This window comes from Paramormyrops kingsleyae, chromosome 9, assembly GCF_048594095.1.
Source record: "Paramormyrops kingsleyae isolate MSU_618 chromosome 9, PKINGS_0.4, whole genome shotgun sequence".
Taxonomy (NCBI): domain Eukaryota; kingdom Metazoa; phylum Chordata; class Actinopteri; order Osteoglossiformes; family Mormyridae; genus Paramormyrops; species Paramormyrops kingsleyae.
Window position 1 is genome coordinate 16,128,809 of NC_132805.1, and position 27,262 is coordinate 16,156,070.

General features: G+C 38.0%; 2 protein-coding genes across 6 annotated transcripts in view; both read left to right on the forward strand.

The window, feature by feature from the left end:
* The window catches only part of LOC111833703 (TBC1 domain family member 15), a 78,637-nt gene extending 64,031 nt beyond the window's left edge, over positions 1–14,606 (forward strand). For 4 of the 5 annotated variants that reach the window (XM_072716422.1, XM_072716424.1, XM_072716425.1 and 1 more), the window contains 6 exons: positions 2,074–2,141; positions 9,723–9,869; positions 11,148–11,238; positions 12,335–12,483; positions 12,897–13,038; positions 13,231–14,606. In XM_072716422.1, coding sequence (XP_072572523.1) covers positions 2,074–2,141; positions 9,723–9,869; positions 11,148–11,238; positions 12,335–12,483; positions 12,897–13,038; positions 13,231–13,393 — 760 coding nt within the window. In that variant the 3' untranslated portion in view covers positions 13,394–14,606. The remainder of the gene's footprint in view (positions 1–2,073; positions 2,142–9,722; positions 9,870–11,147; positions 11,239–12,334; positions 12,484–12,896; positions 13,039–13,230) is intronic. The other variant, XM_072716423.1, reaches the window with a different exon arrangement.
* Positions 14,607–15,058: 452 nt separating this feature from the next.
* Positions 15,059–26,743, forward strand: hsc70 (heat shock cognate 70). The gene is made up of 9 exons (XM_023792244.2): positions 15,059–15,254; positions 18,723–18,928; positions 21,132–21,337; positions 21,716–21,868; positions 21,946–22,501; positions 22,624–22,826; positions 23,730–23,928; positions 25,106–25,338; positions 25,502–26,743. Exons 2-9 carry the CDS (start codon positions 18,724–18,726, stop codon positions 25,673–25,675), a joined length of 1,929 nt encoding a protein of 642 aa, XP_023648012.1. The 5' UTR covers positions 15,059–15,254; position 18,723; the 3' UTR covers positions 25,676–26,743.
* The last annotated feature ends 519 nt before the right edge of the window (positions 26,744–27,262 follow it).

The window sequence follows — 27,262 nt, forward strand, 5'->3', positions numbered from 1 at the left end:
ATTTGTAAGTACAATTTGTCTGTACATCAGACATTTGTAACCCTGGGACTGCTTGTAATTTTTTTTTAAACTTACAAAATGACTTTGTTGGTATGTTACTTGTTACTTTATTATTCCATCCACCATTTTATCATCCTTCCATTCATCCATCTTAACCAGTACTTATCCAGTACATAGCTGAAGGAAGTTTGGTTATTACATAAAAAAATTAACAATTTTTAGTTAGAAGAAACATTTTTCACATTTGTTTTCAAAAACAAGTCATTCATCATGTTACTGAGGGACCACAATTATTTTTAGAAGCATGTTTTTACAAAGACAGTCATATACTTTCTAGCTATCTATTGTCTGAAATGATAAATGTTAAATTAGGGCTATGAATCGATTAAAAATAATACTAATTAATCACACAGTTTTAATCATGATTAAATTGCACCTAAGATTAAAACTTACAATCATAAATATTTATACACTGAATTCCCAAATTAATGTATAATTAACAGAAAGGGGAGTATATAGGTCATAGTCACAAACTCATTACTGTAAAATTAATTATCTGCGTCAGTGCACATGCGCAAGCTTCGGATCCCCCCCCCCCACCGTCGTTCATTTGACGCGCAAATTTTGAACAGGCCTGCAGCACACGGCCGAGCTGCGGGGCTAAAATGTTTGCTGGTTAAATGTTTTCTTCAACCTTTAAACATGTTTCTTCTTTTAAAAACTTGGTTAAAATATTTGTGCTTGTTTAAAACTCAGCATTTGCTCTTGTTTCGCTCGGGTATGCTTCTACTTAAATTTTGTCTCTAGTTAAAAGTTTGGGACTTGTGTCGTTTGTTTAAAATACGGTGTTTCGCTCGGGCATGTTTGTACTTTAAATTCCGCCTGCTTTTCTTTCTTTCTTTTTAAAAGTAATACTGAAGGTTTTCTTGCTTAAAACATTTTGGTGCTTTCTTCTTTTAAAATACGCCGGGGCGCTCGTGTCTACCTCGCAGGACGTGCATGCCCTAGCTTACGTTCATCCTGCTATGTTTTATTATTCCTTAAAACTTAATTAAAAATAACACATTAATAAAATACATGTATTTTTATTCTATTAAAGTTTAAACGGCAACCATTAACACCCCCAAACCATATGTCCCCCCTATCGGCAACACGTGGCATAAGCATGTATGGTACCATTTGGCCAAAACCCCCCTCCCCCCCGACCAATCAGATCAAAGGATACGCCCACATCCGCTTATGATGTCATAGATGGGGGGAGAGCTTTAAGCTCCGCCCAATGTATCAACTAACCTCTCTTACAGTATAGTATGTGTAGATCTTTTTATTATCACTGCATAATTGTTATAATTATTTACTGTATTATTCTTTTTCCGACTTACCTACAAATTCAACTTTAGACAGACTTAGGGAACATATCTTGTTTGTAACATGAGGACTGCCTGTATCACAAAAATCTATTTTATATAATCCCATTGTTATGAAGTAGTGCTAAGGCATTGTATGTTGGTGTTTCTACACAAAATACAAAAACCTATAGTGGCAAGAAAAACTTTTTATGTTGTCAGTTAAAACATATTGATTTTGTTTGTTATTGTACTTGGATGAAGATCAAGTTGCATTTTATGACAAATGAATGCAGAAAAACAAGGTGTTCCAAATGGTTCAGTTTTTCTTGACACTGTGAATAAAGTGATCTACTTTAAGATGCCATTTAGTCTTACCTTGATAGCAATGTTTATGAAAGTACACATTGACCATGGGTTAAATTTTAACCACAGGGCCAACAGAGAACCATGCAAGGTCTCTAACAATATCATTTAGATTTTTGCAGTATTTTTATTAAATTTTCTACACTATATACGTTTTCCTGCTGTATTTTAGAAAATGTTTCAAAATTGGGGGATGGTAAGCACTTTAGAAGTTATTTCTGGTGATCTTGATGGTTTGGTGGTGGCATCATATTTTGGCATTTATAACCAGAGATCGTCTGCCTTCCTGCCTTTGTTTGCAATTCCACAGTTATTAAATTATGGGATATTACACCTCATGTCTTAATGCTTATGTGTACAGGGGAGAAGGTTCCAGCAATCTCCTGGTGCTGCGTGAGATTCTGATCACATTTGCAGCTTTTCATCCAGGTATCCTACCAGTTTTCCTTTTATTTACACTATGCTTCTTCACCATTTAACATGCAGCTATGTTATTCCCCAGACTCTGAGAAATACATATATCTTCAGCACTGGTCCGCCACTGCAGATGCTATGCTTGTTCAGATGATTACTAATAAACTATTTGATGTTTTTCAAACTTTGCACAGGGATTGTATGGGTGAGAAATTGTAAATGACAAAATTTTGAGATGGTTCAGTCTAAAATTGAAGCAGGATAATATATATAAAGGGTTGTTTTGGTCCTTGATGCCATTAAGATAACTCAAAAAGTATTTGACAGTTCATTTTTGGGTGCCGAATTTGAAGTGATTAAATTTTGAGAGAGATCTCCCCAAAACTGAAGCAACACCACTTAGTGGCAGCAAAGGGAAGTAAGTAAATTTTATTTATAAAGCACATTTAAAACTCAGGTTTTCACTGACCAAAGTGCTCTATAATAATGATGATAGTAAAACAAATTGAAAAATACAATAATATATAAAAATAAATTAAAAAGAGAAATAGTAAAATTACTAAAAAAAAGAGACATATAACAGCAAATAACCAAAACATCACCCAGGGAACAAACAAATAACCAGGATAGGTAGTTGCAGGTTTAACAGCAATGTAAAATTTAGATGGCTGGGAAGGCCAGAGTAAAAAAAAAATTCTGTTTAGACTTAAAAACAGAGATGGAAGGAGAACATTTTAAGTCAAAAGGCAACTGATTCCATAGGCATGGGGCTGCAACGGCAAAGGCTCTGTCACCTTTTTGTTTAAAACGTGATCGGGGCACGTATAGGAGGGCTTTGTAGATCTGAGAGATATGGAGGTTGAGTTTAAATGAACGAGGTCAATGATATACAATGGGGCCTACCCATTAAGGGCCTTTAAAACCAGTAGTAAAACCTGGAACTGTACTCTAAAATTAACTGGAAACCATAGTAAAGAGGCAAGAACTGGAGTAATATGGTTTCCCTTCCTGGTACCAGTCAACAGACTTGCAGTTGCATTCTGGACCAACTGCAAATGTGATAGCAGGGATAGAGGGAGGGCAAGGTATAAGGAATTACAGTAGTTGAGGCGTGATGTAATCAAGGCATGGATAACTTTTTCCAGATCATGATATGACAGAAATTATTTGAGTTTAGCAATTATCCTTAGCTGATAGTAGATATTTTTAACAGAGCTGGTTTGTTTGTCAAGTTGAAGGTCTGAGTCTAAAATAACACCCAGATTCATCGCATGGGACTTGACATAAGGGGTGAGATGGCCTAACCTGCCAGCAAGAGTGATAGTGGATTGTGAGTACCAAAAATAACTTCAGTTTGATCACTTAAGTTGAGAAATGTATTTGCCATCCAGATTTTAATCTCCATTAGGCAGTCAAGGAAAAGCTGTATGGAATTGCTAGATTTTAGTGGGAGGTATAACTGGGAATTATCGGTGTAAAAATGGAAGGAGATTTTCTGATAATACCTATTGGCAGCATATACAGACAGAACATGACTGGCCCCAAGATAGACCCCTGAGGAACCCCGTAAGAGACAGGGGCAGGGAAGGAGTGGAACTGCTTTACAGAAAAAGTCCTATGGTTAAGATAGGAGCTGAACCAGTGTAAAGCAGTGCCATTAATGCCAACCAGGCCAAATGAATATTAAGCATATGATCAGAAAAGAGTGAAGGGTGAAAGTAGCAGAAATATTATATGGATAATGGTCTAACCTGATTTCATTTTCAAGCAAATTTCCCCAAAAATGAAGCAGCAGTGCTGTCTGGCAGTACAGGAATGAAATGGCAACTATAGAAAACACTTGGTCTTCTGAAAACAGTAACTAAAGTATTTTATGGATCTTTTTCTAACTTTACAACCACATTGTAAGAAGTAACTAGAACTAGAAGTAGGGCTGCACGATTTGGGGAAAATATCAAATCGCGATTTTTCTGACAGAAATTACGATTACGATTTGATTTGCGATTTAATTTTGTTATGTCAAGCTTCAGTTCAATATTCAGTGTGTAGTAATTTTAAAACATGATGCAGCATGAGATACCATCAGTATTAACTGGTCTATATTCTAATTCAAGGATGAGAAGTTAAAGATGTGATGTGTCGAGTTAAAGCAATAATTAAAACAATTGCAGCAAAAAGAAAAATAGCGATCTTGCAGGTAACGCTGATTACCCTCCTAATAACACTAGAACCGCCTTTTTCCCATGCCAATGAACAAGCAAGAACTACTTCGGTGTATGCAACCCTTTTGTTTGCGCTATTGTGTTGTTAGCTGCTGTTATTAACAGTAATAACCGTAATCTTCATAACAGAGTGGCTGTTCTGTCCTGAAACCTTAAAGCTGGAAATTTTTAAACGTAGTATGCATTTTATAAAATGTTGAATAAATAGAAGTCATTTATTGGTGATTTCATGTTAGTCGAAGTTTCCACTTTTTGACAACTGTATACGGTTATTTTCTATACAAATCAATTCAGGTGAAACAAAAAATGTACGTGTTCATGGTTGCAAACTCTTTCAGACTCTCATGCAAGAAATCTTATGGCAAATCTACAGTGCCAGACAAAAGTCTTGTCACTTAACCAGGTTGTAGGAACAACAAATAATAACTTGACCTGTAGTTAATCAGTTGTAATCAGAAATGGCTTATAAGAAAAGGCAAAGCCCTCTAGATTATGCTTATTATACCAAAATAAAGTTTTGCATCATTCATTGAGTTTTGTCATGTAATTAGGACGGAAAGGTCAACTTTTGCCTGGACAAAAGTCTTGTCATATACAAAAATAATGTAGAAATTATACATATACTTCATTTATAATACACAAACATGCTACAATAACATCAGAACATAAAGTCATGGTGCCTTGGAAAAAAAAATTAATTAATTCGAGAAACTGTTCTTGTAGACACAGCGGTTTCTGGTGACCAGTTCTGATGTAGCTCTGCTGCAATTGAAAAAGGGTTGGCCCTGGACTTTCGAAGCAACAAACGGTCCCCTCAAAGAGTTGTCTTAGGGGGTCTGCCTGACCTGGGCTTGTCATGAACATCACCAGTTTCTTCATATTTTTTTTAATCCTCTCCACTTGACGTTTGGATACATTAATGTCTGCCACCTCAACAGCAGACTTGGTCTGTGGTTGAATATTTGGCATGTTGTCAGAAGTCAGATTGCACTTCAAGTGAAGGTCTGGTGTTCTTGGGGTTCTTTTTATACACACCTGGGATTATGTTAATTACAATATTTGTCACAGGTGAACCTCTAATCTGTGATTGGTTGAATCATTAAAAGACATGACAAGACTTTTGTCCTTGCAAAAACAGGTGTTATGTAGGGTGACCAGATAATCCATGTCAGGGAGGACACTTTGAGCTACTTCAGGTTTTACAAACTACTTTCAAATTGAAAGGCTCCTGTGCTCGGCTAATTAGTTCAGCTCTTCTTGTGCTTTGACTGGTTTATTTCCTTGACTGAAAGACTCATCCAGCTGTTTCACATTAACATTAGTGACACATGCATGATTATAGGAGACTGACCAATCAGCACACAGCAAGAACTCAGTGCTCAAGTGAAATCCAGGTCCGTTTAATTGAAATGGTAATTTACAATTCCTGTCCTAGCTCAGAGTGTCCTCCCTGACATGGATTATCTGGTCACCCTATGTTATGGACTTTAAGAAGCTGTGAACATCAGGACACTTTTTGACTGTTTCATTTTGCACCCAGTTATTAATGTGAAAACCCTTGGCATTAAATTGATCCATTCATTGTAACAATTGATTGATTAGAAATAAAGTTATATGCCTTTTTAAGTTACTATGTCCTTATGTGACAAGACTTTTGTCAATGACTGTATATTCCATTCTGAACTGAAAATTAGCTGCATCAAAAACATTACAGTAGTTTGCAAACCCTACAGATTATTTACAATTATAATAAAACTTACATACATGTAAATGTGTGTGTAGAACCGAGAACAGAAAATCTTACTCCATGCAGCTGACCAAAGTTACCAACCCTGCATTTTATTTTAAATGAGAAGTAAAATGCAGTTTTCGACTGAAGCACCTTATCATTCCTTTGCTTTGTTACTCGGACAAATACAAAACGAATGATTAAGCACTATATGCGTCTCTTTTTGTATGTTTTCTAAATAAGACTGCGTGCCCATACTCAACTGTAATAGCGATTAAAGCGATCTATTCTTTTAGTATTTATGTTAAAGCAGGACTTTTATTTTAGTACTGTTGTGGGATTAATCTTTGAAAACACTTCAATTTAATAAGCACAATAACATATGACAAACACGACTGTATTGTGGGTTTAAAGGGAAAAACATCCAGTATGCGGCAGTCCTGTGGGCGAAAATGCCTTGTTGATGCTAGAGGTCAGAGGAGAATGGGCCGACTGATTCAAGCTGATAGAAGAGCAACTTTGACTGAAATAACCACTCGTTACAACCGAGGTATGCAGCAAAGCATTTGTGAAGCCACAACACGCACAACCTTGAGGCGGATGGGCTACAACAGCAGAAGACCCCACCGGGTACCACTCATCTCCACTACAAATAGGAAAAAGAGGCTACAATTTGCACGAGCTCACCAAAATTGGACAGTTGAAGACTGGAAAAATGTTGCCTGGTCTGATGAGTCTCGATTTCTGTTGAGACATTCAAATGGTTGAGTCAGAATTTGGCGTAAACAGAATGAGAACATGGATCCATCATGCCTTGTTACCACTGTGCAGGCTGGTGGTGGTGGTGTAATGGTGTGGGGGATGTTTTCTTGGCACACTTTAGGCCCCATAGTGCCAATTGGGCATCGTTTAAATGCCACGGCCTACCTGAGCATTGTTTCTGACCATGTCCATCCCTTTATGACCACCATGTACCCATCCTCTGATGGCTACTTCTAGCAGGATAATGCACCATGTCACAAAGCTCGAATCATTTCAAGTTGGTTTCTTGAACATGACAATGAGTTCACTGTACTAAAATGGCCCTCACAGTCACCAGATCTCAACCCAATAGAGCATCTTTGGGATGTGGTGGAACGGGAGCTTCGTGCCCTGGATGTGCATCCCACAAATCTCCATCAACTGCAAGATGCTATCCTATCAATATGGGCCAACATTTCTAAAGAATGCTTTCAGCACCTTGTTGAATCAATGCCACGTAGAATTAAGGCAGTTCTAAAGGCGAAAGCGGGTCATACACCGTATTAGTATGGTGTTCCTAATAATCCTTTAGGTGAGTGTATATATTGCAGCTGGTGTTTAAAAGGAGCTCGCCAGTTCTATTGATGATAGGACCTTTCTGAAACAATCTCGGACCATGAAATAGGAAGGCAATTCACTTATAGCTCAGTAGCGGAATCAGTATTTTTCCGCCCCGCAAATGTAACATTTTCCTTGGGTTTCATGTGTTTGCTGTTTGTGGGCCTATTCGCCTTCTTGGGCCACTTCTGATTGGTGAGCATGACTGGCACGCGAGAAGCACGGCGCTTGTGATTGGTGAGAATGACTGTCACACAGGGAGCACGGCATGAATTTCTCACAGCAGTTTTAAACCCTGGGTCCGACATGCTGTATAATGTGTATCCTAAATCGCGATCTTTGCGACTTGCTAATCGCGTTGTTTCAAATCGCGATTTCGATTTGAAATCGATAAATCGTGCAGCCCTAACTAGAAGTGATCGAATTTTGAGCAAATTGATGCAGCATCATATATTCATTCCAAAAAAATGGCAGTTTCAGACATTGGATCCCTTTAGCATGACAACCATCAAAGTATTTGACTGATCTTTTTCAATCTTTGCAGACATGTAACAGTGAAGATCCAGACCTGATCAAATTTTGAGACAAGTGGCACTGAAATTAAAGCAACGCCGCATAGTTATATCAGTTCGTTTTAAATGTTTTACATTTTTTTTAATCTGATCCCACTAATTTGGAGTGAAATAAATGTGGCTGCAACAAATATGAAATATGTGAAACTTCATATTCCAGTTCAGAGTGAAACATATTCATAAGTACACCAAAATACCATGTTGCTGGATTGCAGCAATTTAAACTGATGGAAATAAACGAGTAAGATATGGGATATTTAGGCAATAGTATTGATCAAAATACTGGAAACTGATGAGCAGAATGAACACTTAAAATGACAAGCAAAGAAAATGGATTTTTTTTTCAGCCAGCAAAATCATTAACACCAATTAAATGTCACAAAACAATAAAGTGATCACTGTATTTTGCTGTAAATGTAAAAACATAATAGATTACATTACCTTCTGGACCATTAAACTCATCTAATGGGATAGGTCTATCTTTCAGTTTTATGTAACTAACAGTCAATAATGTTAATAAAAATATTGCATTATGTATTTAAGTAATTAACAGCCCATTATTATTGTGTGTGTGATGTCGTTCAAAGACAGTGTGCTCCACTTTCTCATATAACGGTGGTTGCAGTTGGCCTATGTGCTCTTTATGAGCTCTGGCACCTCAGAGTTTACAATTAAGCACTGGTGGAAATCAGCGTTAAGGAGCAATACTGTTATGTTGGAGTATGAATCTGATAGTTACTGATGCTGGATCATTCATGATATTATCATGTGAATTATTAACACAGTATTGATATTTCTTTTTTTAAATATCATGTTTACTGTCAATACTGGTATTACAGCTCAATACTGGGATTACAGTTCGTACCCATCTAGTAAACTGGGCAATCACTGTGCATTGAAAAATCAAATGCCGTTTCGGACCAATATCAGATGCGATTTCTCCCGTAGTTTCAGGCTGTGCAATGGTGAGCCAAATTGAGTATTTCGTGAGCATATTAAAGGAAAGCAAGACCAGACCTCTTTATATCCCATTAGTGTGTCTATTACAGTTATTATTGTTATGCTACAAAATTTCAGTCATTGTGGGGAAAAAAATAGAATAGAAATATATAAATGACACTAAACATGGACATTAAAACATGCATAAAGGAGTACAAGTAACCAGCTAATTAGTAAGAAAGTTGTCATAAAGGTGGAATGTGCAATAAATGAATGTGTATACTTTCAGAACTGCATATCATGACTAAGACAGGATTCAGGTAAAAACACACATTAACTTTCACATTTCCCTGAGATACATTCAGTACTTCTAAGAATTGTACAAGTTGGTAAGTGTGGGATGAGTGTGGATTAGATGGGCAATACAATGCCATTATTTCTGACTACGCCAGTTCTTAAAGTGCAATACAGTGTGTATTCTTGCCTTGGTACATTTGATAGGCTTCAGAATGTCTCTGCAGGTGGTTGGGTTGTTTGTTGTTTTATCATTCAAGATATTAAGCTCTTCTTTCATTTAATAATAATTTTAATCTATAATTATTGGAAACAGTGAATGTTATTTAATAGATAATTAAAAACCAGAATTCTGGTCATCTCTGTACATTTTTTAATCCTTGTCAACGTTGGGCATTGATGCTTTTTATCATGAACCAATTTGACTTCATAATCACATAAAATGTATTTCTACTTCTGTTCTGTATTGCCATGGGCTCAGAGGTCAGTTATGCCCAAGGAATGAATGATCTATGCAGCCGGTTCCTGGAGGTCATGGACTCTGAGGTGGACACCTACTGGAGCTTCTCCTGCTACATGGAGAGGTTCTCTCGGGACTTTTGTGCAGATGGCCTGCATCGGAAGATTGGTGTGTTTAATCGGAAGATTGGTGTGATTGGAAATAAATTGCATACCCCCCATCCCTGGATAAAAAGTTGGAAGATACACTATATTGCCAAAAGGATCGGGGCACCTGCCTTTACACAGACATGAACTTTAATGACATCCCATTCTTAATACATAGGCTTTAATATGGAGTTGGCCCACCCTTTACAGCTATAACAGCTTCTACTCTTCTGGGAAGCCTGTCCACAAGGTTTAGGAGTGTATTTATGGGAATTTTGACCATTCTTCCAGGACAGCATTTGTGAGGTCAGGCACTGATGTTGTACGAGAAGGCTTGGCTTGCAGTCTCCACTCTAATTCATCCCAAAGGTGTTTTATCGGGTTGAGGTCAGGGGTCTGTGCAGGCCAGTCAAGTTCTTCCACACCAGACACGCTCCATGTCCTTATGAACCTTGATTTCTGCACTGGTGCGCAGTCATGTTGGAATAGGAAGGGACCATCCCCAAAGTGAAATTACCCAAAATGGTAATTGAGTTCCTTTCACTTAGCAGAATACAGTCAGGCAAGTACCATTCTCCTGGCAACCACCAAACCCAGACTCTTCCATTGGATTGCCAGACAGAGAAACATGATTAGTCTCTCCAGTGAACACGGACTGCTCTATAGTCTGGTGTCGGTGTGCTTTACAGCACTGCATCCTACTCTTTGCATTGCACTTGGTGATATAAGGCTTGGATGCAGCTGTTCAGCCATGGAAACCCATTCCATGAAGTTCTCTACGCGCTGTTCTTGAGCTAATCTGAAGACCACACAAACTTTGGAGGTCTGTAGCTATTCACTCTGCAGACAGTTGGTGACTTCTGCACACTGTGTGCCTCAGCATGCATTGTCCCCGCTCTGTGATTTTACATGGCCTACCACTTCATGGCTGAATTGCTTTCACTTTGTTATAATACAACTAACAATTAACCACGCACTATTTAGTAGTGAGGAAATTTCACAAATGTACTTATTGCACAGGTGGCATCCTATCTTGGTACCACGCTTGAATTCACTAAGCTTGTAAGAGCGACCAATTCTTTCGCAAATGTTTGTAGAAGCAGTCTGCATGCCTAGGTGCTTGATTTTAAATACCTGTGGTTATGGAAGTGATTGGCACTTATGAATTCAATGATTTGGAGGGGTGTCCCAGTACTTTTGGCAATATAGTGCAGATGGATGGAATTCTGAAAATGTGTAACATTTTGATATGTTGCAATTGTGTATTGTTGTAAATATGGTGCTACTGTACACCGCTTAGAGCTAGAGGCCGAGCTACTGAAGGAGCTGGACCCCCAGCTCCACGCTCATTTGGTCACGGACAGCATGGATAAGCTCACCTTCTGCCACAGGTAGCCCCCACCCTTATGCTAATTGTAACTTTGCTTTGGTTTTTTTGTGTTTCGCTTCTATCTACCTTACACAAAGCAAAACAATGTCATTAATCTTGTGTAAACAGCTAGATATCTAGTTTGGTCATTTGAGCTGTTTTATTGTTTTGTATAACCCATAATCTTCAGTCATGTACAAAATGGTCCATTTTGCCATTTTCAGCATTAGCAGTACAGGCAGTGCCCAGGTTGAGAAAGCTCGACTTACAGACAACTCGTACTCATGAAAGGACTGCCATAAAGCCTATTATATATATTTAAAAATTGGGTTAATTACAATAATTGGTAACAAATGCATGCATTACTTTGTGATTTTCATGATAATATTACATAGCTTCCGTGGTTCATTTGCTCAGTGTACAGTACAGTTCCGTATGTAGTTTTATTATTACTATATTATTATTATTATTGTTATTATTGTTGTGTACTGAATTATTATGTTTCTGACTTTCTGAAATTCAACTTAAAGATAGACCTTCAAAATATATTATAATAATATAAAAATTAAGGATGCTTTGTACTCCTTATGAAGGTATTTATAGTGCATTATAGATGTGAACTTCACAGATCATTCATAATGCATAATAAACATTGCTATAATGTGTTATGCCTTTTTATAGATAGTTATGGCTGTGATTATGATACTTCATGAATGCATTATGATGCATTGTGAAGGCACCTGTAATGCATTATACACGACTGCTTTGAGTAAAGTGTTACTCTTTTTTTCTATGTGAGACTAAACATCAGACTATATCTTAAATAAATAAATAAAAGAATTGTTTGGTTTTTGTGTTCAGCTAAATTGTACTCTAGTACACTGTATTATTGTGGGGTACATGTGTTGCCACAGTATAGGTTATTGTTTTTTATGTGAATGTGTAGACATGCGTTGCTATATTTTTCTAATTGGCTGTATTTGCAGCACAATGTTTGTTTAGAGCAGGTCTGCTGTAATGGATAGTTAATACACTGGAATCATGTGATTGATTCCTGTCAGCTTAATTTTTCACATCTCCTGTCGTCCTCATCCTGTATCTTTCTGTTCGCTGCCCAGGTGGCTGCTGCTGGGCTTCCAGCGGGAGTTTGAACACATCGATGCCCTGAGGCTCTTTGAGATCCTGAGCTGTAACCACCTAGAGCTCATCTCTCAGCAGGTGGAGAAGGCTTGGTATCAGGAACGGCTGGCCTGCAAGTACAGCCTTGGTTAGGTCCTTTCACAAAAGACAGCTGTTCTTCCTATTCTGAGTAAAAATCACGCATTAACCTTAAACTTAAAGGGGAGACTTTCAATCTTCAGCCCAAGTTCATGGTAGCAATTTATAGTTATTTTATGTTTATATCCTTGTTTTCAAGGTACTGAATACAATTTTATTCAAAAACTGCATAGAATTATATATCAATACTCCACCTGTACTGTAGTCATACTGATCATGATTATAATACCACCTTTAATATAAAATGTAAGTCGTCTTGGCTACATTTTGTGCAAGTTGTCTTGTTTAAACCAAAAGCAAGTAGATAATCAGTTCCTGAAAATTTAAACAAATACATGATAATTTGACAGTTCTGGATTTTAACTTGTTGTGTATATCTCTTTGTCATTTGCATGAAACTAGAGAACAAACCAGTATTAGAACGGACTGGCATCAACCAGGAGTTCACGTTTGAGCTGTTCATCTGCGCCACAATTTTATTGGAGCACAGAGAGACACTCCTCAAGTGTCAAAATGAGTCACAGCTGATCCATTTTGCTAACAGGTGTGTGTGTGTGTGTGTGTGAGAGAGAGAGAGAGAGACTTGGAACTGAGTGAAAAATACTTTCACAATTGTGATTAGTATTGAAATTTCAGTATGTTTCATGTTGACTAGCAGATCCTTAATCCCTTTTCCTTTTTGCCCCTGCTGTAATTCTCCAGCTAACTCTCTACTTTTCTCCCTGTTCCCATGAAGCCTACAGGGCATGTTGGATCTGAATTATACCTTGAAGAAGGCAGAGGAACACGTCTACAACTACTGTAAGCGATCTGCCTGCGACCCCTGGAATGGGCCCTACCAGCCTGTCAAGAATAAAGAGGAGCCTTTCATCCAGCACCTTCGCAGCTTCTTCTCCTGAGGGCAGACCATGTCTGTTGCAAGGGTGGAACCAGTGCTGCTTTTCTAGAAACTCCTGTCTTTCCTGTGCTCTCTTGCAACTATGAACATATGTTAATATCCCTGGACTAATGGGGACATAACACCATTTTGAGTGTTACACAGAGTTGAAAGAAAGGTCGTGGGCATTACCTCCTTATTTTGCTGAACGTAACAGAACCCATGGTGTGCGGTTCAATGAGTTAGAGTGCTGTGCTTGTGATTGGAAGGTTTCCAGTTCAAATCCTAGGGTCAACAGAGTGATTTCATCATGAGACCCCTGAGCAAAACCCTTAACCCCCAATTGCTACAGGGATTGTCTCACCCTGCTTTCTCAGAACAAAGACAATGTATTTCACTTTAGTTAGAAACACCTGCTAAATTAATAATGTGTAATATATAATATACTTCAGACTGTCATATGATCATCAGTAAAATTAATAGTGAAATCACTTTTTCAAAGTTTGTAACAATATATAAGAAGCTTCAGTTGGATGCATGATTCTTCAGTCAGGCAGTAGGTGACCATGCATCACTTACTGCAGATTTAATATTAGCACGAGCTTCATATGCCAAGCTTCCGTTCCTGAAATAGAAAAACTAGGGCTGGGTGGCACTTGTTCCAGAAGAGTCCAGACCTCTGCTTATATGTCAACTACACAAAAATAGCCATGGCACAGAGTTCCCCACTGACCTCCCTTAAGGTTGTAAAGAACATAAATGGAGCCCCATGGTGTCTATTTCCCATTCACACTTATAGAAAATCGAAGGCTGTGTAATTATGATCATACTGTTGGGCAAATGTAATGCTTGTGAATGTGGGATGTCTCATAACTATTATATGTAGATTATTGTAATTAAATTGTCTAAAATCATTACTCATTTATGCTGTGGATTTTAGTGTGATTCCAATGTATGTTCCTCTGGGAATATGCTTTTTACATGGCAGCGTGTGGATGGATCATGCTGGAAAAGGTTTGAAGGGTTTGGCTGTGATGCACCTGTTATAATTGCTCTAAAGTCAGTCTTAGAAATCTTTTGGTATGTGTAAGCAGTTACTGAAAGTGAGGACAAGAAGAGGGATTTATTTTAGGATCACTTTTACAGCATTAAGCAGTATTATACTGATTCAAACATGATAACATTTATCTTGTACCATTTCTGCTGGATTACGTGTCAGGTTGGTGTTATCAATAAAAGACACCATGATTAAAATTTGCTGCTATTTTTGTCTCCTACATAATTTTCAGTCCGTTTATAAAAAAATTATCTGTAAATGACAACAGCGTTCTTTTAAGTCTCCATTCATCCCTTTATCAGTCTTCTAATTGCTTGTCCAGTAGAGAGCTACAGGGGCTTTTACACAAACGAATGAAACCTGCAGTTTCTTAACATTCAATAAATGTAGTTTTCATACCATTACTACAAGAAGGGCTACTTGTTTCTTCAACCATTTTAAATTGCCTTATAACTGTTGGGGAAGCCCCCCCACCCTCAGTGCCACTTACTGCAGGACTACGAAGTGACTATCCCCTTCTGCAGCATTTCCATTCTCATTCGCTGTGACGGGGCTGGTATCTGCCCTCCTATTGGGTGCTGGAGTGTGTGAGCTAAACAGAAGCAGGCCTGGAACTTTCTGTGCGTCAGCTGAGTGCCAGAGGAATTTCAGTCCTCGGTGCTTGTATATACACAGGGCTGCACAGTGCAAGACTCTGAGAGCAACACATCCACTTTCCAAACACAGAGAGTGAACACGGTTTGGACCAAGGCAGACCACTGGCTAGTGTGTGGGCGAAAAGCTTACTGCTGTAATCATCCAAATCTAATACAACTGGCCAAACAAGGTAACGCTTCATTTACAAGAACCCAAGCTTTAGCTACTGGGGAAGTTTGGTCTTTGCTTTGCTTGTTGGCAAATGACAGAAAACATTCCGCCTTTGCCAAAGGGAGCAGCTCTTGCATGCTTCTGTTGGTTAAGCTGTGGAAAATTCTAGTAAGATAAATGTCTGTCATGTTTGGGTGAAAAGTGACCAAATGAGAACTTCTAAAAAAAAATTTTTTTCCAAATTGTTTAGCTGTTTTATAACAGTTATTTGAAATAAGCTTGATTAAAACAACTGCTTAAAAAAGTTTGAAGGTGACACAGCCAAGGCAATACATTAGCTTTGAAAATCATTTTCATTCTGTAAGTTTGATTTCCAAGGCTACTGTTTGATAGATGCTGCTGTGCTTTCATCTTTCATGTTTTGGTATATATTCTTTTTCGTAAAGAATCACTGCACGATTCAAGCACAATCATTGTATTGTACACATTTGCTATAATAGTAGATTCTCCATAAAATTTACAAAAAAATGTGTGAATAAATATATACAGTTTGTGCAACAGAAACATTATGTGTGAATGTATTCAGTAAGATGAAGTCTCGGTTGACAACAATAGAAGGCAGATTTTATTTTGTAAGCACAAATTCATTCAGCATTATGATCCTTGCATATTTAACCATTCTTCCTCCCCAGAGAACCCACAAGAGAGCATAAATACTTTAAAAATGCTGGGTGATGGTCTGCACCCCCCTAATAACAATCGCTCCTTGTGTTGGTTTTGTATCATAACAATGGACACTGCTGTCAAGTTATAGGGATAAACGGCTGGGCTTCTGTCTTTCTGCAAATTACTTAAAAACAATCTTTATTGTATTTGGATTTTATTGGATTTTTTCCATTGTCCATTAGCATTCATAGTTTTGTTTTTAAATATATGAATCATTGCTTATTTTTATTTTCAGTTTTTAAAACTAAACTCAGATTCCGTTTTTTGCAAAGTATTAATTGCATACCCTTACAGTTTGTTGTAGCAGCTTAACTGCATGTAATGAAGCAAATCTTATTTAATGTTTATGATTCAATCATTTTAGTTTTTCCAGTTTTTCCACAACATTTAGTTAATAAGGCTAGTATTGCATGGCATTGACACAAAAGGTTTTGGTGGCAGCGGAGGAGCTAGCAGGGAGTGGCCAGGCCCATTTGGCATGGACAGAATTGGTGCTGTTTTTAGCTGATATGCAGCAGGGCATGCCACACCCCTTGTGGCTGGAGTCGAGCCACATCAGCTGTTTCTAGAATGGTACTCTTTCTAGAATGGAGTTCTCAGAATCACGCTCGAATGCAAACACGTGTCATGCAGCTATAATCCTAGTAGGCTCACAATTAGATCCTTAAGGAGACTGAGGGGGGACATGATCCAGGTCTATAAGATTCTAACAGGTTTGGATGCTGTTCAACCGAATAGTTACTTCAGCATTAGTTCAAATACAAGAACTCGTGGACATAGGTGGAAATTAGCCGGAGAACATTTCAAACTGGATTTAAGGAAGCACTTCTTTACACAGCATGTAGTCAGAGTATGGAATAGTCTTCCTGATAATGTAGTGCAAGCTGAATCCTTGGGTTCCTTTAAATCAGAGCTAGATAAGATTTTAACAACTCTGAGCTATTAGTTAAGTTCTCCCCAAGCGATCTCGATGGGCCGAATGGCCTCCTCTCGTTTGTATATTCTTATGTTCTTATGTCTTGAACGTATACTGTATATGCTAAAATTTACCTAAAAAAGAGTCCCATACTTGGTTAGTACTGGTTCTTTTTAAAAAAAAACTTCAAATGTAACATTTATCTATTTTTTCAGACTTATTTTGAATTATCACCCTCTTTTTATATGTATTTTCCTGAATTTTTGGCCTTTTTCTTGAAGAGTTATCTGAGATATAATTGTACTTTTGGTTTAAATTTATATGGCTTATGAATCAAAAGTTGTGGGTTTGTTTTAAACAACAATTGGTTAGCTGAACAGCTTATCACAGAATACACATAAGAATAACAACAAAATCATTTTAAATATCCATTTCTGCACTCAGTCAAATAGGCCACAACCAAGTTACTGTGAAAGAATTATGCTTCGAATCGATTTAACCAGAATACTGCATATAGACTATGAAGTAAGTTCTTTGTTAGTGGAGTACAAACAGTGCCCTTTTTAGGGGAATGTGCTGACGGCAGGGGACACCCAGGGCCAGCACAGAGCTGCTAAAAGGCCATCTGACTGGATACAAATCTGGGTTCAGCCCCGATGTCAGAAACAATGTGTCACACTAAATGTGGTGGAAAAAAAGAGGCTGAGGATCATAACGTGATCAATATCAAGGCCAAATATATATTTTATAAAATGGTTTAATTTTCATAGTGTTATGGGGCAGTGTGTAGCTCTGTCTCGAAGTCTGTACCCATGTTGCTAGCAGAGTAATCATACCATTGCTGGGCCCTTAACCCAGGAGCGACTCCAGATTTATTCAGGAAAAAGGTGGGTGGGGGGGGGGCAATACTAGAATGAAAACTGTTACAGGGTTTATTTCTCTTATGTGCACATATTATGGCTATATTTGCTTTTCATGTGTTTTTCCTGAAAATATTATGGCAAAGTTTATTCCACTAATTTCTTGGTCTAAAAACAAATCAGATACTCATGACCTCTTAATTTAGTTTTATTTCACCAATGCACTCTGTACTCTTTTGTTAATATGCATGCAGCACAATGGTCAGGACACAATCTCAGGGGTTTCTGTGGTGTCCATGTCGGTCACTAAACAGCATGATGAAACTTCTCTCTGTCTAAGGCACTCAATGTCATATTGCATTTTTTTCCACAAAAAAGTCACGATCTTCCTGTAAACCCTGTATCATGTTAAATCTTTATTCAAAGCACTTTTAAACTGCTTTCAAAATTCAACAATACCATAATGGAAATATTATTGTAATACCGAAGACTTTCAAAAGCAAGTAATTACTTACAATATCACCAATAATTCAGATCACAAAACATTTTAGATGCACTTTATGATGCTAATAGAAGCATTAATACAACAAAAAATAATAGAGACAATAATGAGACAATAAATTTGTTGCAAAAAGCAACAATTTTTCATGACTCTGGTAACTCTCATAGGAGAGCTTTAAGCTACCAGTTACATAGCTAAATGTTAGCATGCTAACTGAGTCACCCATATCTAGGGAGCCACTAAGCCAAAATATGTGAACATGTTAGCACTTGTGCATATTCTGCAGTTCTGTGATCTATTAAAATTATTCTGTAATAAACACAGAATTCCTATGTACCTGTACTAAAAAAAAGATCTACAGTAATATGTTTCTGTGATTGTGTACTGGATGAATCTTTGAAGGTTGGATGATATACTGTAGATTACTGTAGGTTAGGTTTCAGTGGTACTAGTAAAAACTTCATAATTTTCAACTTGGCACAGGATGTCTAAGGGTCCAGCTGTTGGCATTGACCTGGGAACCACTTACTCCTGCGTGGGCATCTTCCAACATGGCAAGGTGGAAATCATTGCTAACGACCAGGGCAACAGGACCACACCCAGTTATGTGGCATTCACCGACACTGAAAGGCTGATCGGAGATGCTGCCAAGAACCAAGTGGCCATGAACCCCAACAACACCGTGTTTGGTAAATATCTCAAAAGGCTATCACACAATATCTGCTAACCTAGGCAAATGCATGGCAGTCACATAACATTTTTGCATCTGGTGTGAATCACGTGAGGGCTGAAACAAGAGGTAAGACATATGATAAACAGGTAAGATAAACTAGGGAGAGAATGAGGGGGGCAGGAATGCAGGGTGTGACACATTATAATGCATTATGAAGGTATCTATAATGTATTATACGTGACTGCTTTAAGTAAAGTGTTACCCATTATTTTTAATACCATTTTCTTGTGATATGGAAATAATTACAAGGACGAATATAGCCTAATGTTTAGCATATTACAGCTACTGCCTGTCATATTTTTATTTAATCAAGGTTAAAACAGCTTGCCTTGCTTTAGAAAATTTAGAAAACCTTATTGTTTGCCATCTAAGAAGAACATTAGGGAGGCTCCAGCTTTATAGGCACAAACTAAATGAGCCTGGTGCCACAGTGCACTACTTGTTTTTTAGCATTTTGTTCAGCATTTGCTCTGATATCTTTCTGTTTTTCAAGGCAGTGATGAAGGGATCTATGGTGTAGCTTAATTAATAAAACACAGTTTTCCACATGATTACATCCATCCATTATCTGTGCCTGCTTGTCCAACGTGGAATCATGGCAGTTAGGAGCCTATCCTATATGACAGGGAGCAAGGCAGGGAATAAGCCAGGACAGGGCACCAACCCATCACAGGACACACACACAGTCACACACACAGTCACACCTGTGGACAATTTGGCAACTCTGATTCACATTAGCATGTTTTTGGACTGCGGGGGGAAACCGGAGTACCTAGAGGAAACCTCACAATGACACGGGGAGAGCATGCAAAATACACACATGTAGTGCCAGAGTAGATCCCAGAGGAGTCAGGCAACAGTGCTAACCACTGTATTGCCCCAATAAATCATTCTGCTCTCATGAAAAAACAATGTTTGTTTTCTCCATTATTACAAGAAAACAATGTATGTTATCTTGAGAAAAAATAATGACGTTTCATAGCCTCTCAGCTTCCGTAGTTATATATTCCATAGTTACATGCAGTAATCAGGCTGAATCAAGCACTAAAGGACTCTAGTGCCCCATGCACCACACCACCATATACTGGTTATCCATTGTACTTTGTAAATATTTAATGATTATTCTGTTGTTACACACCAGTCTAGGCCCCGACACACACCGCACCACACTGATAGTTAATCATTATGAAGGTATCTATAATGTACACTAGATATATCCATTTAGTGGTGGATATATATATATATATATATATATATATATATATATATATATCTCCACCACTAAATCCACCCCAAAATAAAATACAATAACATAACCTTTCTTCCTAACCAAGTGCAAAACAAGAGAAAAATTAGGCACAAAGGAAAAGGCGTTTGGCATATTAAATTTATTCTCACAAATTTAACCAAGCAAGCTTAGCCAAACATTCAAGTACTCCAAACAAAGGCCTCCATTCCAACTCCCGCCAAAACCATCTCTCCAGCTCTCCACTCAAATGTTCAGATCCCTCATCTTCCTTTGCTCCCAGGAAGCACTTATACAGCGGGGGAAATAAGTATTTGACACATCAGCATTTTTATCAGTAAGGGGATTTCTAAGTGGGCTATTGACACAAAATGTCCACCAGATGTTGCCATCAAGCCAAATATTGAATTCATACAAAGAAATCAGAACATTTAAGTATACAAGTTTAATCATAATAAATAAAGTGAAATGACACAGGGAATAAGTATTGAACACACTGTGTCATTTCACTTTATTTAGCCCACTTAGAAATCTCCTTACTGATAAAAATGCTGATATGTCAAATACTTATTTTCCCCGCTGTATATCTTTCCCCCCCAGGTTTCCTCCAGCGCCACCTAGGGGACACAGACATAAACACACACAGGCACAGGCAACTACCATAACACCATATTTTGTACATATTGTTAAATGTCACACGTGTGGTCCTGTCTTGTGTTTTGTTTGCACCACTCAGGGAGCTGCTATCTCAATCTCGTTGCACTGTAATGTACAATGACAATAAAGAACTGAATCTTGAATATGTAATGAAACACATTATTGTCTTTACAAAGTATTTATTCCTATAACTTAATTATCCCACTGTTTACCAAGAACATTTACATTTCTACTCATCCACCTTGCCCCATCCTAGATGCCAAGCGTCTAATTGGTCGGCGCTACGATGATTCTGTTGTACAATCAGATATGAAGCATTGGCCCTTCAAGGTGGTTAATGATGGTGGGAAGCCAAAGATGGAAGTGGAGTACAAGGGTGAGACAAAGACATTCTTTCCTGAGGAAATTTCCTCCATGGTGCTTACAAAAATGAAGGAGATATCTGAAGCCTATTTGGGCAAGGTATGCCTGTGAAGCTTCTACAATTACAGAAATCACTATAGGACTCATATATTAAGACAAATTTAATTCAATATTTAAACAGGCAATACATTTCATAATTCTTTTTTCTACAAATCAATGGATTAATATTGTTCAGGCATTAAATGTTCACACAGAAAGAAAAGTTTTAAAACTTTTCGGTTTAATGATTAACTAAAATATACAAAACCTGTAATACAGAGATCAAATGCATTGTAAATGAGAGCGACTTATTTTAAAAGAAAAATACTTAATTACTTAGCAAATTATCTATGCACTTATACGAAGTCTATTATTTGGCTAAAATATTAGCTAAGACAACATAAAATAACACATTGCAACGTTCTTTTCCACTGTCAGTCTATAACAAATGCAGTTGTTACGGTACCTGCATACTTCAACGACTCACAACGGCAAGCCACCAAAGATGCTGGAACCATTGCTGGGCTGAATGTCCTACGAATCATTAATGAACCCACTGCAGCAGCCATTGCCTATGGGCTGGACAAGAAGGTACATTTATCTTGATTTGAAGCATAGACCTCCAGATGATATCCGTGGTCCTTTTCAAATGCAAAACGTTTCCATAGGTTGGTGCAGAGCGCAATGTTCTGATTTTTGACCTCGGTGGGGGAACATTTGATGTGTCCATTCTGACTATTGAAGACGGGATCTTTGAAGTCAAGGCCACTGCTGGGGACACTCACCTAGGCGGGGAAGACTTTGACAACCGAATGGTCAACCACTTCATTGGGGAGTTCAAGCGTAAGTTTAAGAAGGACATCACCAACAACAAGAGAGCAGTCCGCCGCTTGCGAACAGCGTGTGAGCGGGCCAAGAGAACCCTGTCTTCCAGTACCCAGGCAAGTATTGAAATTGACTCCCTCTACGAGGGAGCCGATTTCTATACCTCCATCACCAGAGCTAGGTTTGAGGAGCTCAACGCTGACCTTTTCCGTGGTACCCTGGAACCTGTGGAAAAAGCTCTTAGGGATGCTAAAATGGACAAGGCCCAGATCCATGACATTGTCCTAGTGGGCGGCTCCACTCGAATCCCCAAAATCCAGAAGCTGCTGCAAGATTTCTTCAACGGCCGTGACCTAAACAAGAGCATCAACCCAGATGAGGCTGTGGCATATGGTGCTGGTATGTCTCATATCTGTTATTATTTACCTATAGTCAATATGTAAAAAATGCAGTGTAATATTATAACATTCATCAACTCACTCATGATATATACAGTTACATTACTTTATTGTTGTTCCCAGCTGTGCAGGCTGCAATCCTGGCAGGTGATAAGTCAGAGAACGTCCAGGATCTTCTGCTTCTGGATGTGACACCTCTCTCTCTGGGCATCGAAACTGCTGGAGGGGTCATGACTGTGCTTATCAAGAGAAATACCACCATCCCAACCAAGCAAACACAGACTTTCACCACATACTCTGACAACCAGCCTGGAGTACTTATTCAGGTCTGTGGTTTGTCTTAAGTCTAAAATATATCTGCAGACAGAGAATCACATGGCTGTATCTCAATACATGATTTTAAATGCGGTGTAGTTGGGGATTTTCGCCTGTTACAGTGTTTCTGCTATGATGAACAAAAAAAGAAAAAGCATCCAATCAGTAGCAGTTTTCAGGGTGAAAGAGACTACTTACATGGGGAATGTTCAGGTTCAGATTCATTAAAGCCAACTTAAAGGTTACAAGAGCATAAAAACATAAGAAATTTACACAAGAGAGGAGGCCATTTGGCCCATCAAGCTCGTTTGGGGAGAACTTAATTAATAGCTCAGAGTTGTTAAAATCTTATCTAGCTCTGATTTAAAGGAACCCAGGGTTTTAGCTTGCGGTACACTAGCAGGAAGACTATTCCATACTCCAAGTACACGCTGTGTAAAGAAGTGCTTCCTCAAATTTATTTTAAAATGTTCTCCCGCTAATCTCCACTTATGGTCACGAGTTCTAGTATTTAAACTAATACTGAAATAGCCATTTGGCTGAACAGCATCCCGACCTGTTAGAATCTTATATACCTGGATCATGTTCAGCAAAAATGTTATGGATAACTTCATAAGGAAAGTTTCCAGCACCTTATTGAATCCATGGTTCAAAGATTTCAGGTTGTTCTGTAAGAACGGCATCCTACCTGATACTATAAACGTACTTGTAGTGTACTTAATCTGGTGGCCACTAAGTTTGTGTCTTTAAAATAATTTGTACATGACCAGTAATCTTGAGTGTGCCATTTTCTTTTAGATATGGTTTAAATACAATTTGTGCAAAGCTATATATTCAATGGATATTATTTTTGTGTTTTGTGAATGTTTTGGTCTTTCAATTGATATTCTGGTATCCCTCTGGTTTTTGTTCAGGTATATGAGGGTGAGCGAGCAATGACCAAAGACAACAACATTCTGGGAAAATTCGAGCTAACAGGGATCCCCCCTGCACCCAGGGGTGTCCCCCAAATAGAGGTGACCTTTGACATCGATGCTAATGGCATCCTCAATGTGTCAGCAGCAGACAAGAGCACAGGCAAAGAGAACAAGATAACCATCACCAATGACAAAGGTACATAACATGAGTGTAGATGAAATTGGCAAAACAGACATTAAGTGGAAGCTTTTTGAATGAGAGAAATTTGATAAAGTATGATTCTGAATATCATGAATGCCTTTTCAGTGTACCTCATACATTTCATGCTCACCGTTACTGCTGCAGCAAGAGTTCACATCAATAAAATAGGATTACAAATCTTTCGCAAAAGTGTGTTTTTATTATTATTAAGAAATCATTTACATTCAGCTTGGTACTACAACCGACATGTTTTAATAGATTATTGTTTATTTAGCTCCATAGTGTTTTATTTGTTATTACTTATATAAAATACATTCATGAATGTTTTTTAAAGGTATGTTTTTTATTAATACAGAAATCAGTTACCATTTAACTTGATAGTATAACCAACATGTCTTGTGATATTATCAATGAATATTCAGATCGATAGTGTTATGTTTTCTTAATGGAATGATTTTATTCAGTGGACAAATCCACGTATTTAGCTCCTCTAATCATTGAATATGCGTTTATAATCAATAAAACATAGGCTATGGCTTTCGAGCTAAATAAAAGAAAATCATTTTGTGGACGAAATGCATTTTGTCAACTAAATAATTTTGTGTACAAAATGCATTTCGTATTTCACGGTCACGAAAGGCACATACTGTAGTAGGCGCGGCGGGGGGAGTAGTATTTCCCAGTGACCAGAAGGTGGAGTGTCTGCTTTGATTTTGCAGATCAGGGTGATTACATTTAAGTTTAATTTAAATGTATTAAAAGTACAAATAAGTCTCATACTTTTACTGTTGTATGTACTCATTAGTGTCACTATTTTTACCACATTTTTTATATTTGCATTACTAAGCATAACTTCTCTGTAACTTTTGTTGTGTATGTGAAAAAACCATTGATTATTTATATAGGTTCACTAAAATGAGGTTGACACACATGGGTTAGAAGTACAATGATATTGTTTCTTTCAGTATATTGCCTTTAACTGTCTAGCTGATGAAAAGGAGTAGTTGAGTACTGCTGCTAATGGTGTGTTCTGAAAAGTATAGAAAACACTGCATAGACTATAGTAGTTCATTTTGTAATAAACACCATCTTCCTTTAGAAGCCCTAGATTCTAAAGAACTTTGATGACTAGGTTAGTAGCTGTGTAAAAACACCCTGTATTTCCTTTCAGGTCGACTGACAAAGGAAGATATCGAGCGCATGGTGCAGGAAGCGGAGCAGTACCGTGCTGAAGATGAAGTACAACGAGACAAAGTCACGACCAAGAACTCGTTGGAGTCCCTTGCCTTCAACATGAAGAGTACAGTGGAAGATGAGAAGCTGAAGGACAAGATCAGTGCAGAAGACAAGAAGATGATCATAGACAAGTGCAATGAAGTGATTTCCTGGCTGGACAAGAATCAGGTAATCTTAGAGGTCCAGCACAAACACAGGTCTTTGATAGTCACATGGTGATTAACAGATGTTATCTCATTCTGATGATGATAAATCTTTTTTGTATTGTTTTTATTATTTTTACTAAATTCCAAACTATTTTAACTGCTCCTTCTCCCCCTGTACTTCACAGACGGCAGAAAAGGATGAATATGAGCATCAACAAAAAGAGCTGGAAAAAGTGTGTAATCCTATAATCACAAAGCTTTACCAGGGGGCTGGTGGCATGCCGGGGGGGATGCCTGGGGGATTCCCCGGGGGCGCCAGCAGCTCTTCTTCAGGTCCCACTATTGAGGAGGTCGACTAACTCTATTTAAGCCTCTTCACCAGTACCTGGGGAGCCACTGATTTCTCAAAACTACCCTGCTGTCTTTCTAAATGATCCTTAAATACTTCTGATTTGTCCGCCACCTCAGATAAGCAAAAAGTATTATGTGATCAAATAAGGCTAAGTTGCTTTTATGACATTTAATAGTCAAACCAAATAAAAATGATAATATACAAAATGTATAAGACAATGGATTAGGAAAATATATTTTGATAATTTGTCTTCAGATGTTCATCACACACTGCAGCTTATATTATCGTTTCCTTATGAGGTTTTCATATTGCTGCCTATTCCTCATTTCTACACACCTGCACAAAACAATGTTCTGAAAACATTTTGTCTTATTCAAATTTATTCTGTCTTATCATATTACGCAGTGTGATAACACTGGTGTGGTGTGCAAAAATATTATCCTTTAACACTGTTAGAATGAAAAAATAAAGTGAGTTATATAAGGAACACAAAAATTAAATGCAATTTTTTTTATATATATCTTTTCAAACAATGTCATCATAATGGTCTGGTCAGGTTGCGAGTCCGGCGATCCGGGAAGCAGGCAAGTGAGCCGTGAACACGGTCAAACAGGATTTATTCACGGGAACAAAGCAGACAGGGGAGCTTCACAGCAAACGATGTCAATGACAGACCTGGGGAAACTAACTCAGACGCGGACTAAATACACAAGACAAGCAGGAAAGAACGGGTATCAGGTGATAACACTCGGTAATCAACATGAGGTAACGAGGTGGGCATGGCACACAGAAGGATTGGACGGAGCTGGGCGTGACAGGTATGATACTGGAAAACTGATTCATTTAGACATTTTCAACAAAGTCATGTGTGTAAAAATGTACTGACTGAATGTATGATACAATGAAAGGACTGAGTATCAAAGTACACATCATATATGCTAATTACCTTTTGTGCATCATTACATATTGTTTGTTGCATCTTCATAAAGCCAATATGTAATGCTAATGCTAATAATAATAATAAGAATGATAATAAAGAAATTTATTTCTCAAGAATCGAGAGACAAAATCCCAATCCTGAATCTTAGTGGAAAAAAAAACCAGAATCACCCAGAATCATGGAGTCCTATTGGTCCTCTGCATTCAATTTTTTATATATGTATTATATACACTCACCTAAAGGATTATTAGGAACACCTGTTCAATTTCTCATTAATGCAATTATCTAATCAACCAATCACATGGCAGTTGCTTCAATGCATTTAGGGGTGTGGTCCTGGTCAAGACAATCTCCTGAACTCCAAACTGATTGTCAGAATGGGAAAGAAAGGTGATTTAAGCAATTTTGAGCGTGGCATGGTTGTTGGTGCCAGACGGGCCGGTCTCAGTATTTCACAATCTGCTCAGTTACTGGGATTTTCACGCACAAACATTTCTAGGGTTTACAAAGAATGGTGTGCAAAGGAAAAAACATCCAGTATGCGGCAGTCCTGTGGGCGAAAATGCCTTGTTGATGCTAGAGGTCAGAGGAGAATGGGCCGACTGATTCAAGCTGATAGAAGAGCAACTTTGACTGAAATAACCACTCGTTACA